Consider the following 17,664-nt stretch of genomic DNA (forward strand, 5'->3'; position numbering starts at 1 on the left):
GCGATCATCACGGCCTCCTCGGAATTGTTGATGCTGCTGGTTCTGCTGTGCTTGTACCAGTAGGTTGAGCAGCTCCGTTTGCTGAGCCATAACTTCGGCAAGGTTGGGAGGAGGTGGTGGCGGTTGTTGAGAACCGCTGGCCTGATCAACCCGGAAACCTTCCGGGGTTCCGCGCGTGGCTCCAACCATCTGAAATAAAGGAGATGTCCATCATTAACCATATAGCCTTACTCCCAATTTCAGAAGATATATCACTTTAGATAAACAATGCATACACCCCATTTAATCATCTCATTTCAGAATTTAAAGATAATGAATAAGATGATAAAATAGGAACTTATATTACATCACTGTCTCGGATAGTTTTCCACAACACACATCTGAAGGTTCACTACTTAGGCCATTTAGGTTACAACAATTGGCACGAGGTTTAACTACTTAAGCTATTACATCCCCATGGATTACATCTCGAAAGTCGATGATTTACTAAATTAAAAATCATCGAAGTTGCCTACAGACGACTGACTGCCAGAAGGAGAGTGATAGGGACTAAGAACAGGATCCCCATGCTCAGAGTCAATCTCTGAAACACCCTCAATCTTCTCTGGATCTTCTTCTTCTTCTTCAGGCATTATGGGTATAGCAGGAAGTATTGGTTGCTGCTGCAGTTCCTCAATGTGAGCCTGGGCATCATCAGCTTCAAGTATCAGATCATGAATTTGCGCCTGTAGAAACTCAATAACAGTGTCGCGCTGAGTGGCAATATGATCACTCTCATTGATCTGATCTTCACGATGAAGAATTGTTTCATCCCTTGCTGCAATAATTTCATCCTTTTGTGTCACCAAAGCTTGTAATTCTTCTATTTGGGTTACTTGATGGTCAGCATTCCGATAGTGGCTTTGAGCCACTCCAGTTATCTGACTCACCCCATGACGCAGTAGCATCTGGTAATGATATTGCATATCCATAAATCTGGTAACGATACGGACGGTTTCTTCAGCCAGATCTCCTAGCAGATGACCATGATGGTCTGTCCGAAAATCCCAGTCCAAATTACCCGGGTCTATGGTAGGAAATAACCCAATAGGATATGCAGCAACTTCAATCGGATGCTGATTGCAGAAAAGTTTGATAGCTTCTAAAGCAGCAGTTTCAAGAGTATCCACTAGACAATATCCAACCACTTCCACTTCTATGGGAGGCCATAAGGAGCGGAAAGGGTGTTGAGGAATTATCATCTTAACCCGACATCATGGAACTCCTTCTTCACGATATTCCACCCCATCGTATTGAGGAGGTTCTGTATAATGAAACATACTTAAGGATTCCCACAAGAGATGAGGAAACCCTTCCCAATGTAAACCATTGGTGTGAAAGTGCCCTTCCTGATCCCAAAAGGCATTGGAAGGAGCAGCCATCTGCGACAACATTGCAAATGGTAAGATATTTTTACCCTGTTGAGAACTTACAAGGTAAATAGATTAAGATAGCTAATTCTGATAACAGCAAAGGCTGGAAATCAGATGGATATCTAAGAAGCTCAACTAAAGATTCCTATTTACCCAAACTAAGAAATACCAACATGTTGCCTATTTCTTAGGAAGCATCAAAATTAAGCATTCATTTTAGTTGATTAGTGGATTATGCATGCACGCACTATTTGATCTCACAACCAGAATTTAACTGCCAAGTAATCTTGGTCTTACGTGGTTAGTTACGGTGGCACAATATAAATACGTCTCTCTCTATTAACTAGTCGATAAACCCTATCCGTCCTAGTTTCGGAATCGTGGTTAGTGTACCTGCAGAAAACCACAATGCATGTATATATATCCAATGAACCTTTCATGCCAGCATGTCATGAAAGCATCCCCATTCATTACTGCTCACTATAGAAATAGCATCTGTACAATTACCGCCGTACAGACAACGCTAACATACGTTACTGAATAACGTATTTACGGGGGTACCGCAAAATGCGAGGGTATGAACAGCGATCGCCATACCCTGCGCCGAACCATATACTCCCAATGTAATCAACCGAAATTGATACATTGGCAGCATCTCAAGTAGGCCACTGCTTGAGAAACAGCGTTCGGTTCGCATCACCGATAGGAAGGCCAAGCTCCCTCAGTTGGCTGAGGATCCTTACCTTCTTACCTCACGATCGAAGATGTCGTTACAGAAAGTAAAGTTGAATTGTGCATGAAATTAAGTTTCAACAGAAAAATAATGCTGGAAGTTAGAGTTATATATATATATATATTATAGCCACCTCTAATTCCCATAACAACATTACCCTAGGGCTTACGTACTATACATAATCCTTAACGAACCAACGTAGTTCGCAAACACTTGATTAACCAATTTTTATACTATAAATTACTTTTTAAGGCTAATTATATATCCAGGGTACACTTGTTAGCTCTGATACCAGCTGTGGCAGAACCAACCTGAATTACACCGGCTCAAGTACGCGAGTCCTCGCCGGAGGGCTACCTCGTACTTCAAATGGTATAAAACTATTGGTCTGTCGGGTAACGTCCCGATAAACCACCGAACGCAGGATCCAACAAGGTACCTCAAATGAAGGTGAGTCCAGAGATATAATGCCAATATATTTTACACTACAGGCAGTTATATTACAAAAATATACAAAGTATCATTAGCTCCCACTGAGGAGAGATTATTATAAAATAGGTTTAAGTTTTCAGTCAAAGCAGCGGAGTTTGAAAAGCGTAGACAATGTACACGTCGTTATTACAGATATTATGCTAGCCCTGGCATAATATCACTCGGCGGAATCTGTGTTGGCCGGGGACGGATCCCATTCCACGGACCAACCATCAGGCAAGGGGTAGGGCCACGGTGTAATGAACGCTGGCTCATCAAAAGGATTACTTGAAGTAAATCAACAAAAGCAAGGCTGAGTATACTAATACTCAGCAAGACTTACCCGCTTATGGTATACTTAGCCATGTAGCTAGACTTATGAAGGCTTTTCAGGTTTTGGATAAGGTTTTCAGCTAAAAAGCAACAAAGAGTAGATCCTTAATTTCAACTTTTAGCTTTCAGGTTCTAGTTGATTAACCATTCTAGGTAAGCACCTATAACTATTCAAACATGGTAGAATCTTTAATCAAACATCAGCTTCATAATCACAAGTTGCTCTTGTTACTCTATGTGGTAAAGGGAATAAGCAGTCTCGTTCATCGTGAGAGGCGGACGATTCTGAATCGAGATTCAACCTTGCAAGGTAAACCTAACTCACACGCTTGGAACACCACAGGGTTGTTCCGAAGCAACCGTTTACCTTTCATTCCGACTCGTGGATCAGAGCCACCACAAGCGACTGCAGGTCATACGCACTTCCAAAGTGCAGGATGTACGTCTGTAGCGCGACTACAAAACCCGTACTCCTGGTTGCCCAGCAACACGTATGCCTACACGTCGAACAAAGTAACCAAAAGAAGCAAATACATGTGGTGGGAGGTATGTCCACTCCTCGGGCCGATTGGTTACTAGGCTTACCGCTTACCATATTTCACGGCATGTGGCTAGTACTTTCAAACGCTTAACCACCGCTACCACACACTGCGGCCTTATCAAATTCATCAACACAGACAGGTATCATCTTGACCATGATACCTCATAAAATTCCCGTCTGTCATCCTTATAATGATAACAAGAATGTAAACATCACAATTCCTATATCGCGCGAGTGACAGGAATCACTCGACTTCTACCGGTCCTATAAGCAGATTAGCTATTCGGACTCAAGTTCTAATGATCAATACATTGGTTCCTGGAACAATGCAACTAAGGTTTCCAAACGACTCCTAAAAACCTAATGCATAAAGATATATATATAAATAATATAGGTTGCAGTGTAATAAAGTAGGGGTTATGTCCGGGGCTTGCCTTCGCTGGTGGGGTTGGGGTTAGTCAAATTAATATCTTCCGAACCGGGGTTCGGGGCTTCAGAGAATTCCGCGACGAGACTTCCGGGATCTTCAGAACAAACTCCTTCTGGTTTCGGAATCAGCTGATAATCCCCGTCAGCGAGAATGGTCGAGTCTATATGAGATGCAAAGTTACAAGTTATGAAATGCATATATTTTTATGTTATTTCATAATAAAGTTGCAATCCAAACAAAAGAACATTACAATACGACAATAATCTAACTACCCTGCACTGGGCAGTCATTTATCGAGTATTAACTAAACTAACTAGTCTCGTTAGGCAACGGGGTGGGTTACCCTAAACATCCGATTAACTATAACAGGTAGCATATCAGATTACTATAAGCAACACTAAATACACTTAACAAACTCTATTTATTTTATTAGCTAAACATTGTAACTAATCTTAGGTTATTACTTAATTATGGCTAACTTGGATTAATTAACCAAATCTTAAATTAAGAAAAATAATTAATACTTATGAAAATTATCATAGGTGGGTTTTATTGAAATTTTACTGTAAAAGGAACTAAGCCACAAAATTAAACAAGATTATAATTGGAAATTCAAGATATAATTATAACTGGAGTTTTACACTAAAACTAGGGTTCAAAATTTAAGAACATCATGAATTACTCAAGACTAATATTCCAGAAAAGTTTCGTAATTTTTCATGCATAATAATTATTATTTATGAATTACCTTTGAATTTAAGCTTGAAACTTATAACTCAAGTTATATTAGGCTTCTGATTCTCAAATTTTTATCCTAGATTATTCCTGTTGTAACAAAGCTAAGATAAATGTTTCAGCCCTAAATATGAAGGAACACATTTGGAATTAAATTAAGTAAATTTTATCAACATATAACAAAAAGTACTCGAAATCTAAGCAAATGAACAGTAAAGTACTCGAATTTTTTACACAGAGCTATACATAGCACATACAATGTAGGTTCCAAATTTCAGCTTTAACACATGCCTACAACATGAGATACAATTAAAACACTTATTTTCTAATATTTAATCTACATCAGAAAATATACTCCTACAGCTTAAACTTCCTAAACAAAAGTAGTCGAATTTGACTTAAGGATTCCAACAAAATTTAGTTTGCATTTTTATGATTTTTCCTCGAATAGATACAGAATTTCTAAGTTGACAGCCTAATTTACACAAAGGGGTCCTTCGGTACTATTCCTCTGAGTCTATGGTTGTGCACATAACCCCCTGGATTTTTGATTCTTCTAACCCGAGGTCCTTGGCTGTGACCAGAGCAGAGCAAGGCGGGGGCGGCCGTGTTTCGGCGACGGTGGTCACCGGCGGCGAGGTCCAAGGGCAGGGAAAGGCTCAGGGGCTTACGGTGGCCTTGTTGCGCTACTTGTCGAGGACTGGGATGGCCGGAGAGAGAGATCTCGACGAGGACCCGAGGCGGCGGCGGAGGGGTCACCGTCGACGGCAGTGCTCCGGTGGTGAACATCGGCAGCAAGCCTGCGTACGAGCTTCAGTGAGACACGGGGAACGTGTAGGCACCATCCATTGGAAGAAAACACATCGGGTCATAGGTAATCGACGAGGACAGTGGTGGCGGCGGTGAGGAGGAATACCGGCGATCGTCGGGAGGGAGATGTGCTGGACTAGAGGGTCAATGGATGGGTCGAGAAGCTTCACAGGGGTGATGTAGTGCTGGCTAGGGTATCGTGGTGGCGTGGAAAGGCTCGGAGCGAGCTGCCCACGGTGAGGCCGAAGGTGGCGGCGGCGGCGCTTCGTCGGAGACGAAGCTCCAGTTGCAATTGGAGGACAACGAGTGGTCGAGGAGCACCAGTGAACTTTGGGGAAGCTTGTGCACAGGTTGATTGGGGCGAAGATGGTCTGGTGTGGGCTGCCCACGAGCGTGCCGTGCGCGGCCGGAGTTAAAGGAGACGGCGGCGGAGGAATGTGGGTCGAACGCTCGGGATTGGGCTCTGGAGCTGGACGAATAGAGTGTGGGCGTCAAGTGAATGCTATTGCGCATGGGAGAAAGGGAATTAAGGCGCTGCGATGAGCTCTCCACGGCGGCGAGGAGGTGGCGGCCGGAGGAGGCTCGGGGTCGTCGTGGCGCGCGCGCGAGAAGCCACCAGGGGAGAGGAAAGAGGTCGGGATCGAGAGGGGATGACGCGTGGGCATGTGTAGCAGCTGGAGGTGGAGCTTAGGGGCCTGCGCCGACGGTGAGCGGCGGTGGCAGGAGCAGAGGGCAGAGAGGGAAGCGGCGGTGGCAGAGGAAGACGAAGCAGGGAGGTGTCAGGGGGACTTGTTTGTGATTTCCAAAAAATTTAGGGACCCCTCCGAAAACTAAAATTTCTCACAGCTACAAAGGTCAAATGAGAAAATGGTCAACATGAAAGTTGTAGAGTTTTTCAAACTCTACAACATTGTTTTAGGGCTTAGGTTCAGAAACTCAAATTTTACAACTATTTAGATTACATTTTGAAACAAGATGGAATTTAAGTTAAATTTGTCTTTGCCCACCTAAAATTGATCAAATTTTGGGCATGATTACAAATTTTCTGACCTGTCATGATTACTTGTATTTTTACACCTTAACCTTAAGTAAATTTGAATTTGACTTTTATATTCCAACCATTTCATATGTAACCCTTATATTTGTGTTAATTACACATAGGCCCTTGGTTTCATACAAAGTCTATTTCTTTTAGGTTTTAACTTAATATTTGTACTTTTCTTCTCTATAGTCATTTGAATTTGACATTTAAGAGCATTTTCACACAATTGCACATAGGAACTTATAAAAATCTATAATTTACAATTACACCCCTAGTCTTCTGTACAACTCATAACATACATACAATACATTCAAACTTACTATCTAGTTGTCTAACTACCTAGATATTACAATAATAATTAATCAAAATTAACCATGAGTCTACTGAGAACCAAGCCAAACCACCAAAGGTAAACTCCCACTAATCAGACGGAGGATCCAGGCCGCTCATGACCGTGAGCACGGCTAGTATACCAGTTTTACACTCTCGAGAGGTTGCACAACTTTACCCACAAGTCGTGAGCTACGCTAGTTGTTCATCACACTTCCTTAGGTGAGATGACTAGCAAGCACACTACGAGACCGTTACAAAGGATCACGTTAGTAAGGTGTAACCGCTAAGGTTTCTGGATCAGCAACGATGGGGCCCACCTCACGGGGGTACAAGCACACAGCACAGACCAAGCCGGAGGAGCAGGGACCATTGGAGCTTACCACCCCTCTTGCCCCGCAGGTAAGTTACTCCCAAACCAAAATGACCTAATTAGTAGGTCAAGACCATCCTATTCCAGTCTTGTGGTTGCGCGGTTGTCCTAGGTTGTCGCTCTATGAACCGGTCCTTATGGAGAGTGGCCAACCAAGCACTAAGCACCGCACTGGCCCCCTAAACCATGTTTCTAACAAAAATATATTTTAAGGAGATGTGAGCCACAAAAGCACACAGCACAGAGGGCCACTCTCAGAATTAAGTTGCATATAACCATTAATCAAATTAATTAAAAAGGACCGAGATGTGTGAGAGCGCAGCACCTAGCACAACTAACCAAAATGCAACCCAAGGTACATATATAAAGGATAAGGTGGCTAGGGAATCATTATAGGCATACAGAATTAAAATGTAGTATGAAATTGTATTTAAATGTGATGGGTTATTCATGTTATACTTGCCTTCCTCAAAGTTCTTCTGCTGCTGCTCAAACTGCTCTGCTGAAAGGGGCTCCTGGTACTCGTCCAAAGGCTCAGCGTCTACTCACGATCGCAATGCCAAAACATGGTCCAGCACATACACATACATGCAAACAAGGACAAAAGACAAGAAACAGTACAACATTACATAAAAACAGCATACAAAACTATGATAGAACTGTTCTACACGTTACAACAATCGTGTGAGAGCGAAAACCACCTAAAACGGAGCTAAGACGCGAAAACTAGGGTTAAAACAAGGTCCAGGGGCTTTTCTACGAGAAAACAGAACTTCCAGGGGGTTTTGAGCAAAAACCAGGGACCTAAACATAATGAAAGGCTAGATCTGGGGCCTAACCCGTGAAAACACAGGGCATGGACGACGGACCCAATTTCCAGAGAACTCAGGGGCTCCGGTGCTAAAAATAGGACCTAGTTGGAATTTCTTTTGAATAGGTATGGACTGCAGGTTGATTCCAGGGAAATAGAGGGACTCTTTAACAAAACATTTGGCCGAACTGGTATGCGGGATCTAATCCTGACCGCTGGTTGCAGATCGGACAGTCCAGGCGAAAGGGGGCGCGAGGTGGTGGCGCTGGGTCGCCGAAGACCATTTCCCGCGGCGGCGCTTCGCCGGTGCTGTGCATCCCGGGCGCTCCGGTGACCTAAACTACTCAAGCTTGGGTCTGGGAGGTTCAGCGCAGCATGCGTGATCCACCCAGGGCTACTGCGGGCTCGGGGATGGCTCAGGCGGTGCGCCTGACGATGGGGGTGGTTCGGCACGGCGGCGTATCACCGGCGCACGCGTTCCGGCCGCAGGGGCGGGTTTGGGTGCACATAAGCTAGCGCAAGACAACCAGGGAGATAATGTGGTGCTCACCGAAGACTTGAGGTGGCCATAGATGCGGCGAGGGTGATCATCGACGACGGGCAGGCGGCGGAGACGGGCGGTGCTCATGGAGGAAGGTGATGCAGAGGTGATCGAGCCTTCTGGGTCGCGGGGATCGGTCCGGGGAGCTCCTGTGGAGGTGGCCCGAGGGTTAAGGAGACCCGAGACTCACCGGCGGCGAGTAATCGCAAAGGCGGAGCACTTACCGTTGGCGGATCAACGGCGGTGGCGCCTTCCAATCCGAGCGGTGGCGTGCGGTGCAGAGGTTCAGGGCGTACTAGGAGACTGCTGCGGTTTAGGGTAGGCCCAAGCGGCAGCTGTGGATAAGAGGAGGGAGGCTAGGCAGCCTCGGCGTGCGGGTCGTCCACGCAACAGACCCCGCGCCTCCCGCGGATTCGTTGCAGCTAGACCTAATCCGTGCGCGAGCGTGCTTCTGGAAGGACCCAGGCATGGGTGAGGCTGGCGTGCAGACCCGGGCCTAGCACGGCGCGGAGGGTAGGGCCCAAGAGCAGAGGGAGCGGCGGCAGAGAGGAACAGAGGAGCTCGAGCGTGAGAAGGAAGAAAGAAAGGGGGAAGAAGGAGCGCCGACAGGTGGACCCTAGCTGTCAGAGGGAGAAAGAGAGAAAGGAGGCGCGCTCGGGCTGGGGACAGGGGAAAGCTGGGCCGGGCGTGGCCCACGTGGGGAGAAGGAGGAAGAGGGGAGAGGGAGATGGACCGCGGGGGAAAAAGGGTCGGCCCAAGGGGGAGGAGGGGAGGCAGGTTGGGCTGCCTTCTTAAATTCCTTTCCCTTTTCCATTTCTAATCCCTTTTTGAAACCCAAATCTATTTGAATTCAAATAAACTTTTGAATTCACACCCTGTGCACTCATTCCAATAAAACATATGCACCAGCATGAATGCACAATCATGTTGTTCCTAAAATAAATTTTATTCCTTTGTATAATTTAATTAGGTTAAATGCAAACTATGCACAATAAATCTTTAGAAAAATAATGGAGCCAATTTAAATCCATTATAAATCTTGGAAACTTACATTAGGGTGTTACAGAAGATCACCATCATCACAGACATGGACGCTCCACGGATGATCAAGGATGTCCAGAACCTCACAGGCTGTATGGCAGCTCTGAATAGATTTATCTCACAACTTGGAGAATGGGGACTACCCTTCTTCAAATTGCTCAAGCACAACGACAAGTTCCAGTGGACCAAGGAGGCGAAGCAGGCGCTGGAAGATCTCAAGCATCATCTGCATTCACCCCTATCCTAATGGCCCCACAACTAGGTGAGAACCTGCGACTCTACATCGCCGCGACTACTCATGTAGTTAGCACGACAATCATGGTGGAACACCAAGAGGAAGGCCATGCCTTCGGTGTGCAGCGGCCAGTCTACTTCATCAGCAAAGTCCTTTTTGAATCCAAGGTTCATTACCCGATAATTCAGAAACTACTCTACGGTATACTCATCACCTCTAGGAAGCTTCGCCACTACTTCAATGCATACGACATCTCGGTGGTCACTGATTTCCCATTAGCAATATCCTCCATAATCGGGATGCCACCGGGCACATCTCCAAGCGGGTTGTGGAACGGGGGGCTCTCACCCTCGACTTCAAGCCCCGGACAGCCATCAAGTCACAGGTGAGAAAACCAAGTGGAAGCCCTAGCCAACCAGCGAGAGCATTGGATCATGTACTTCGACAGCTAACTCAAGCTTGAAGGTGGTGGCGCGGGAGTACTCTTCATCAGTCCAAAAGGAGAACAACTCAAGTATGTGTTCCAAATAGTATTTGAGGTCTCCAACAACGAAGTCGAGTATGAGGCACTATTGCACGGGCTACGCCTGGCAGACTCTCTGGGCATCAAGCGACTACTTGTCTACGGTGACTCCTTGCTGGTAGTCCAACAAGTTAATAAAGAGTGGGATGTCAACAAGGACACTATGGACGCGTACATTGCGAAAATACGCAAGCTCGAGAACAAGTTCTCGGGGCTAGAAATCCATCATGTGATTCACAACAACAATGTGGGAGCGGATCTGCTCTCGAAACTAGGTTCTGATCGAGCTAATGTCCCACCGGGAGTTTTCATTTACAAGTTGCATCACCCATCCATCAAGACACTAGATCCAAGTACCATCGCTCAGGGTCCAATAGAACCCGATCGCGAGGTCTTAATGATCGAGGTCGACTCGCGGGTGACGTTCATCGACTACATCCAGGAGCACAAACTACCCCCTCGCATCGACCCAAAAAGCGCTGAGGCCACACGCATTCTAAGGCGCAGCAAAGGGTACGTTCTAGTTGGGAACCACTTGTACAAGCATGGATCAGCATCAGGCATACTCATGAAGTGTGTTCATACGGAGGAAGGCAGAGAAATACTCCAGGAGATTCACGAAGGTGTGTGCGGGAACCATGTTGCTTCTCGCATACTAGTTGGCAAGGCTTTTAGATCTAGTTTCTACTGGCCGACTGCTTTGTCAGATGCCGAAGCACTCATTCACCAATGTACAAAGTGCCAGTTCTTCAGCAAATAGCCCCATGTCCCGGCTCACAACCTTATCACCATACCACCTTCATGGCCATTTGCATGCTGGGGCCTGGACATGATAGGACCTTTGACAACTGTGCCAGGTGGTTTTACTCACGTGTTGGTGGCCATTGACAAGTTTATGAAGTAGATCAAGTACAAGCCAATCACAAAGCTTAATTCACAATGGGAGGGACCCTTCCTCGTGCACAAGGTTACAGGACCAGGGTTGTATCGCTTTACAGTACCCTGATGGCCAGGAGGTCCCAAACTCCTGGAATATCGAGCACCTACACCATTTTAACCCTTAGCTAACTTGTAGCCCAAGCTGTTAGCTGCAGCGTAGCATGGTCTACTGGAGGAGCATCGCTCCCACACTTCTAATACTACTCCGTTTACTTGTTTCCACCTGGTACTACATGGACTTTACTGCTTGGGCGTTGCTCCCATACTTCCAGTACTACTCCGTCTACTAGTTCACGACTGGTACTACGTGGACTTTAATGCATAGGCATCGCTCCCATACTTCCAGTACTACTCCGTCTACTGGTTCACGACCGGTACTATGTGGAGTTTACTGCATGAGCCTCGCCCCCATACTTCCAGTACTACTCCATCTACTGGTTCACGACTGGTACTACGTGGAGTTTACTGCATGGGCCTCGCTCTCATACTTCGAGTACTACTCCGCCTAGTGGTTCACGACTGGTACTACGTAGAGTTAACTGCATGGGCCTTGCTCCCATTCTTCCAGTACTACTCCGTCTACTGGTTCATGACTGGTACTACATGCAGTTTACTGCAAGGGCTTTGTTCCTACATCTCCAGTACTACTCCATCTACTGGTTCGCGACTGCTACTACGAGGAGTATACTGAAGGGGCCTTGCTCCCATACTGTGGCAGAACCACCCGAATCAATCCGGCTTAAGTGCACTAACCATCGCCATAGAGGCAATCCAGGCTAACACGCACTTAAAATGGAGTAAAACGACAGTCTATTGGGTAACATCTCGATGCAACCACTGGAATTTCGATCGAGACAATGCTTACATACAATCCACTAGAAGGTGAGCCCAGAGATTACAACAATCGACAAATTTTACATCTTAGAGTTCAACATGAATTATTATTACAAACCATGTTCGAATTCATGCATAAACAAGTACTATCAGAGTGTAATAGTGCAGCGAAAAATAAATGATAGTTCTAACGACGATACAAGATATCATGATGAAGCCCCTACGTGACATCATTCAGCGTTATCACCATTGGCCAGGGATGTATCCCATTCCACTGACCAAACAGAAGGAAGAGTACATGGCCAAGTCAAACTAGCAACCATGTCCTCAAAGGTCTCTCCTGAAAACAAAGCCACTACCCGACTCGTAGACATGCAAGGCTTTTGGCTGAGAGTTGTTTTTGCCAAAAAGCATCTAAGAGTGAGTCCTTGCTTTCAGGTTTTAGCATCAAGTTCTAGTTGATTAACCATTCTAGGTAAGCAACTATCCAACTCACACATGGTGGAAAAATAATTAACTGAGCATCCAACTAGATTAATCATCATCATTGTTCCTCTTCTTACTCTATGTGGTAAAAGGGTTAAGCAGTCTTAATAGCCACAAGAAATGGACGATTCGAATCGAATTCTTAACCTTGCATGGGAAACTTAAACACACATCATGTGGTTACTCACAGAGTCACACGTGCAATTTTTCCCCTTTCTTCCCGGGTTGTGGATCAGGGCCACCCCCCTCGAGTACAAAGGTCCACGAACCACAGAATGAATCTGGGCCATGGCTGCTCTTGCACTCACCATGTGCCCATGGGAACGAAGTCAAGAGGGTGAGGATATTGTCCACTCGCTGGTCCGATCAGGTACTTAAGCTTACCGATTAGCGTATTCTTGGCATATGGTTAGTACGTTAAAAAACTTAACCACCACTACCAAACACCGCGACCTTAGCATTTTTGCTAAACAGACGGGGCCTCAATCATCAACAGGAATATTGTAACATAGCCCCATCCGTCGACCTTATGATTCCAACATAAGTAAAACAAGGAACTCCTATATCTCGCGAGTGACAGGAAATCACTCGACTTTTACCGGAGTCCTATTAGCATAGCAATCTAGCGACCGACACAGACTAGTGTTCATATCATAGGTACTAGGATTATGCAACTAGGGTTTCAGTCAACTACTACAAACTTAATGCGCAATACCCATCCGGGGCTAAAAGTAGGGGTTATGCTCCGGGGCTTGCCTTCCTAAGCAAAACTAGCCGTGGGCGCTTCCGAACTTTGGTTCGGGTCTTCAGCAATTTCAACTAGATTAACTTGAGCTTCACGCTACTCACTCTCAGACTCTAGCACCAGCTCGTAGGTTCCATCGGTGAGAGTCGTCGATTCTATATGAATGCATATGTATGAGTGGTTTTAAGTTTTAATGGTACAAGATAAATAACTTATTTCTCTATAAAGTTATAATTCAACAAAACTCAAGTTAAGTTGTAAAGCACTTCATTTTCTTTTCCTTGGGCAGTCATTTATCGAGTAGTATCTGGACTAACTAACTTAATTAAGTAAGTGGGTGGTTATGTCATTTTATAAACGGCCATTTTTCAAAAGTAAGCATGGATTAAAATAAAACAACTCGTAGAGATTATTTCTGGTGTTGAGATTTTTATGCAGAGCATATTAATTAAGTAGAAACTCACTGTAAACTTTCCAGCCATTTTCATTCAGTAGATTGATCATGAAAAATACATTAAATAGCTACTACTAGGATCAAGATCTATTTATGCAGAACGAACCATGCAAGAACTAGTGCTCAACATTTTATTCAGTACTTCTAAACTTATGTTGAGTCTACTAAACTTTTTTCAGATTTTAGTGTGCAAGATACAGAGCATAGAAAATAAGTCAAGATACATCTACATTAATCAAAATTTATTTCTACAGGCAGTTCCATAAAGTTCCTATGTCTCAAACTTTTCCAACATGATAAACTACTCAAAGGTAGTCTCTGGTTAAAATTTCTTATTTTTCTAAGCACCGATACTAGTTACTTTGGTTCAATGTAGTTTTTCTTAACTAAAAACATATGAGTAAGTTAGACATATGTAAAAAGTTCCAAACGTTGCCCATAGCATTTATGCATCAAGATTAGTCTACTGTAAAAGTTTCAACTCTAAAATATCAGTAGAACAGCATGAACAAATAACTCTAACAAAATAGCACATCAAACACGATCCCATAAAAACTACTCGTAGAGACATGTTCTAGCCTTAAAATTTTTACATAAGTCTTAATAAGTAGAGACTAGCTTACAGTCCGAAACTCATTTATAGTAATGTCCTAGATCAAGAGATACATTTATAGGCTATTTAAAATAAGATTAATTTTAGATCAAGTTTTAGTTTGTAACTAGTCATCCATCTATGCAAAAGTAGTCGGGTTCATTAAGAGGGTCACAACAGATTTTAGTTTGCATTTTTTTGATTTTTCTATGATTTTAGATTGATTTTACAAGTGACAGCCTCTTGAAAGCAAAAGTACTTGAGTTCTCGCAGATAGATCCCTAGATATGGCAGAAAAGACCCTAAAAAGAACTTGGCAATTGCAATGTAGTCCCTGGGTAGGGCTGGGCTGTTCTCGGCCAAAATCTGGTGAGGTAACTAGTCGGCGGCGAGGGGAAAGGGGTGGGGGAGCACGAGCAGGTTGAGGGAAACCTGTTGGTGTGCTCAGTTGGGGTTGGGGTGGCCGGAGTTGGGCTGCCGGCGGTGAGCAGGAGCTCCAGTGAGATGCGGGCGGTGGGTGGTGGTGGTCCGGTGAGGGAGGGTGGCGTGGGGAAGTCCGGGAGAACCAGCAGGTCGAGGGCGACCCGTTTAGAGCCTCGGTTTGGGCGGAGGAGCGGAAAGTACGGCTCAACGGCGAGGTCGAGTGGCGGTGCTAATGGTGGGGTGGTGTTGTCCGTCAAAACCCACCGGCAAGTAGCGACACGCAACACGAGGAGTTGGGAGGCTCCCGGGACTGCTGGTGGGCCCCGGTCCCTCGGTCAACGGCCCGAGATCCGGCACACGTCCTGGCGTCTGGGTTGCTAGGCGTGCTACCTGACATTGTACCTGATCAGGAAGGTGTTATGTGTTAGTTTCCTACATGCACAAACATGTATAAATATTAGTCTGAGCTGTGATCGCTCATCAGGTGACTCCCTATATCGGCTGTAAAGAGCCAATTGTATTCAGTACCAGATCGGATCTATAAACAAGGCAAACATATCTGATGGTAACATAAAACTTGCTCTGTAACCATTAAGCTAATCCAATCTACAATGGTTAAAGCTTTCACTGCATAACTGAAACATCCTACACGTAATTGAGCCTAACAGATATGCAAGGTAACGGAACAACAACCTAAACAGAGGCTTAGAAAGCTAATTCCCGGAACAATCTCTTTTTAAGCTGTGATAAAGCGCCAAACATACTGCCGGAACATTCAACCCGTTTGAAGGGCCTAATCATGCAGATATTAAACTAAATCTTTGATAAACAAAGACTAACCATAATAGATTGGATCTACTAAACAAAAATAGAGCAAGATGCTGCCCTTACACCCAAGATCGGGCACAATGACAGCTGAACTTTTACAGGTAACAAATGATGCACGATTAAAGCATGGAAGAGCCGATGCTACTCTATAAATATTAAGATAACTAGTGTTACTCGCCATCAACAATGCTTCAGAACGAGAAACACAAAAGGTGGATAAGCGGGAACGATACCACCCCAATCACGCAGGGCGTGATCGGGGTTGCACAGCACTTACCCGAGAAATCCTAGAACAGGGGTGGCGATGTGCCGAGAATTGTTGGTGAATGATTGATTAATTATTCGTAATCTAGAGTACATATTTATAGTCCGAAGTCTTGCCTTCCCTAACCAATCCTAACTAAACACGACACGAATCTTGGCTATCTCTATCTAAACTATTTAAACACATATGCCTATCTAGATGCATGGCCAACCCTGGCCTCAAACACCCGCACAGGGGCCGATTCACAAGCCCACTATGATTACCTTTCGAGCCCATCTTACTTCGCGGCCCACCTTTCTGGCCCGCCTAAGTTATGGTGATAACACATGCCCCCCTGGTTTCGGCAATAATTATTCCAAAACCATTTCTTTTTTAATTGCCCCGCCTCTTCGACTTCCAAAATCCGTACAGGCGTGCCTCTTCAACTTCCAGAGGATGTGACTGCTCTGCATCAAACTCCTTGGAAACCGCTACGGTGCCGATTCATCTTCCACTCCATCTTTATAAACCTGCCCCTGGTAGCTTTCTTTCTCTCATCCCCTTCCTTCAGCCATTAGCAACCGTACCAGATTCAACTTTCCTCTTCTTGTAATGGCTTCTTCTTCTTCCTCTGCTTCCTCTGCCATCTCCTTCGAGTCCGAGTCCACTCGAGAACCCACTCCAGAGTACGACCCTATAGCCACTTATGAGGTCCGTGCCCCCCTGCATTGGGATGTATAAGAATGGGACTTCCAGACCTGGTCAGAGGATGATGAGTCCTTGATCGATGGCGAAGATCTCCACCTCCTCCTCGGTGGTGCCCTGGAGGAAGATGACAAGGACGACGCGTCCTGGGAAGAAGACTTTTTCTTCTCCTCGGAAGAAGAAGCTGATTCCTCATCAACCGAGGAGGACTCAGTGGCAGGAGGCTTCCTCCTTGGCAGATCATCGGAGGATGACGATGATGATGATGACGACGAAGAAGCCGAAGACAGTAGCAGCTTCAGCAGTGATAGTGGCGGAGACGATGGCGGCGATGTTGACGGCAGTGGTGATGACAGCGATATCAGCATGGCTCCACCGATCAAGCACCGCAGATCCTCCGGCACCTACTGGTGGTTGACTATAGGATTAAGCTGATAGATCGGCTCAAGGAGCAACCGGCTCCCCCTTTTATACTCACTCCCCATTATAAATAAAATCTTCTATTTCAACCACAATTCTTAAGAAACTGATCTCTTCAGAGTCGATGGCAACGCATCGGTTCCTTCCTTAAAACAGATCTCTAAAGATTCCCCGAATCCAAGTTATTCTCCAAAACCTTCTGCTCATAAACCCTAATCGCAAAGACCCAAACCAAAGCCTTTAGAGCACAAACTCGTACTTGTGCCACCAACCCTAGATCCAATTTCCATGTTATTGATCTTTGGGGATCTTCAAATGCCGATGCGGGTGTATTTGGCCTGAAGGTAAAACGCCGACCTTTGCTAATTTAATACAGCAATTACTAGATCCCTTGCATCATTAAATGATCCTTCTCTAGTTGTTTTGTTTTTATGGATTCTTCAAGTTTCAGACCTTCTCTTGCCGCATCCTTCTTCTCTCAATTTCTTTTGTCTCGGGCCTCATTCTTATAAAAAACCCGTAGATCTAATTTCTTGCAAGGCCAATCGGATTCCATTCGTGAGTCAAAACATAGATTTAGATTGTTGGGCCAACAGCCTACGTGCCTGGCCAAATCAACAAAGACATACCAGC

General features: G+C 45.1%; 1 protein-coding gene across 1 annotated transcript in view; it reads left to right on the plus strand.

Moving 5' to 3' along the window:
- LOC112900484 (nucleolar transcription factor 1-B-like) overlaps positions 1–17,046 on the plus strand; it is a 34,127-nt gene extending 17,081 nt beyond the window's left edge. Inside the window, exon 2 of the mRNA XM_025969346.1 lies at positions 16,663–17,046. Within this exon, the coding sequence (XP_025825131.1) occupies positions 16,663–17,046 (384 nt within the window). The remainder of the gene's footprint in view (positions 1–16,662) is intronic.
- The last annotated feature ends 618 nt before the right edge of the window (positions 17,047–17,664 follow it).

Source organism: Panicum hallii, chromosome 7 (assembly GCF_002211085.1).
Source record: "Panicum hallii strain FIL2 chromosome 7, PHallii_v3.1, whole genome shotgun sequence".
Taxonomy (NCBI): Eukaryota; Viridiplantae; Streptophyta; class Magnoliopsida; order Poales; family Poaceae; genus Panicum; species Panicum hallii.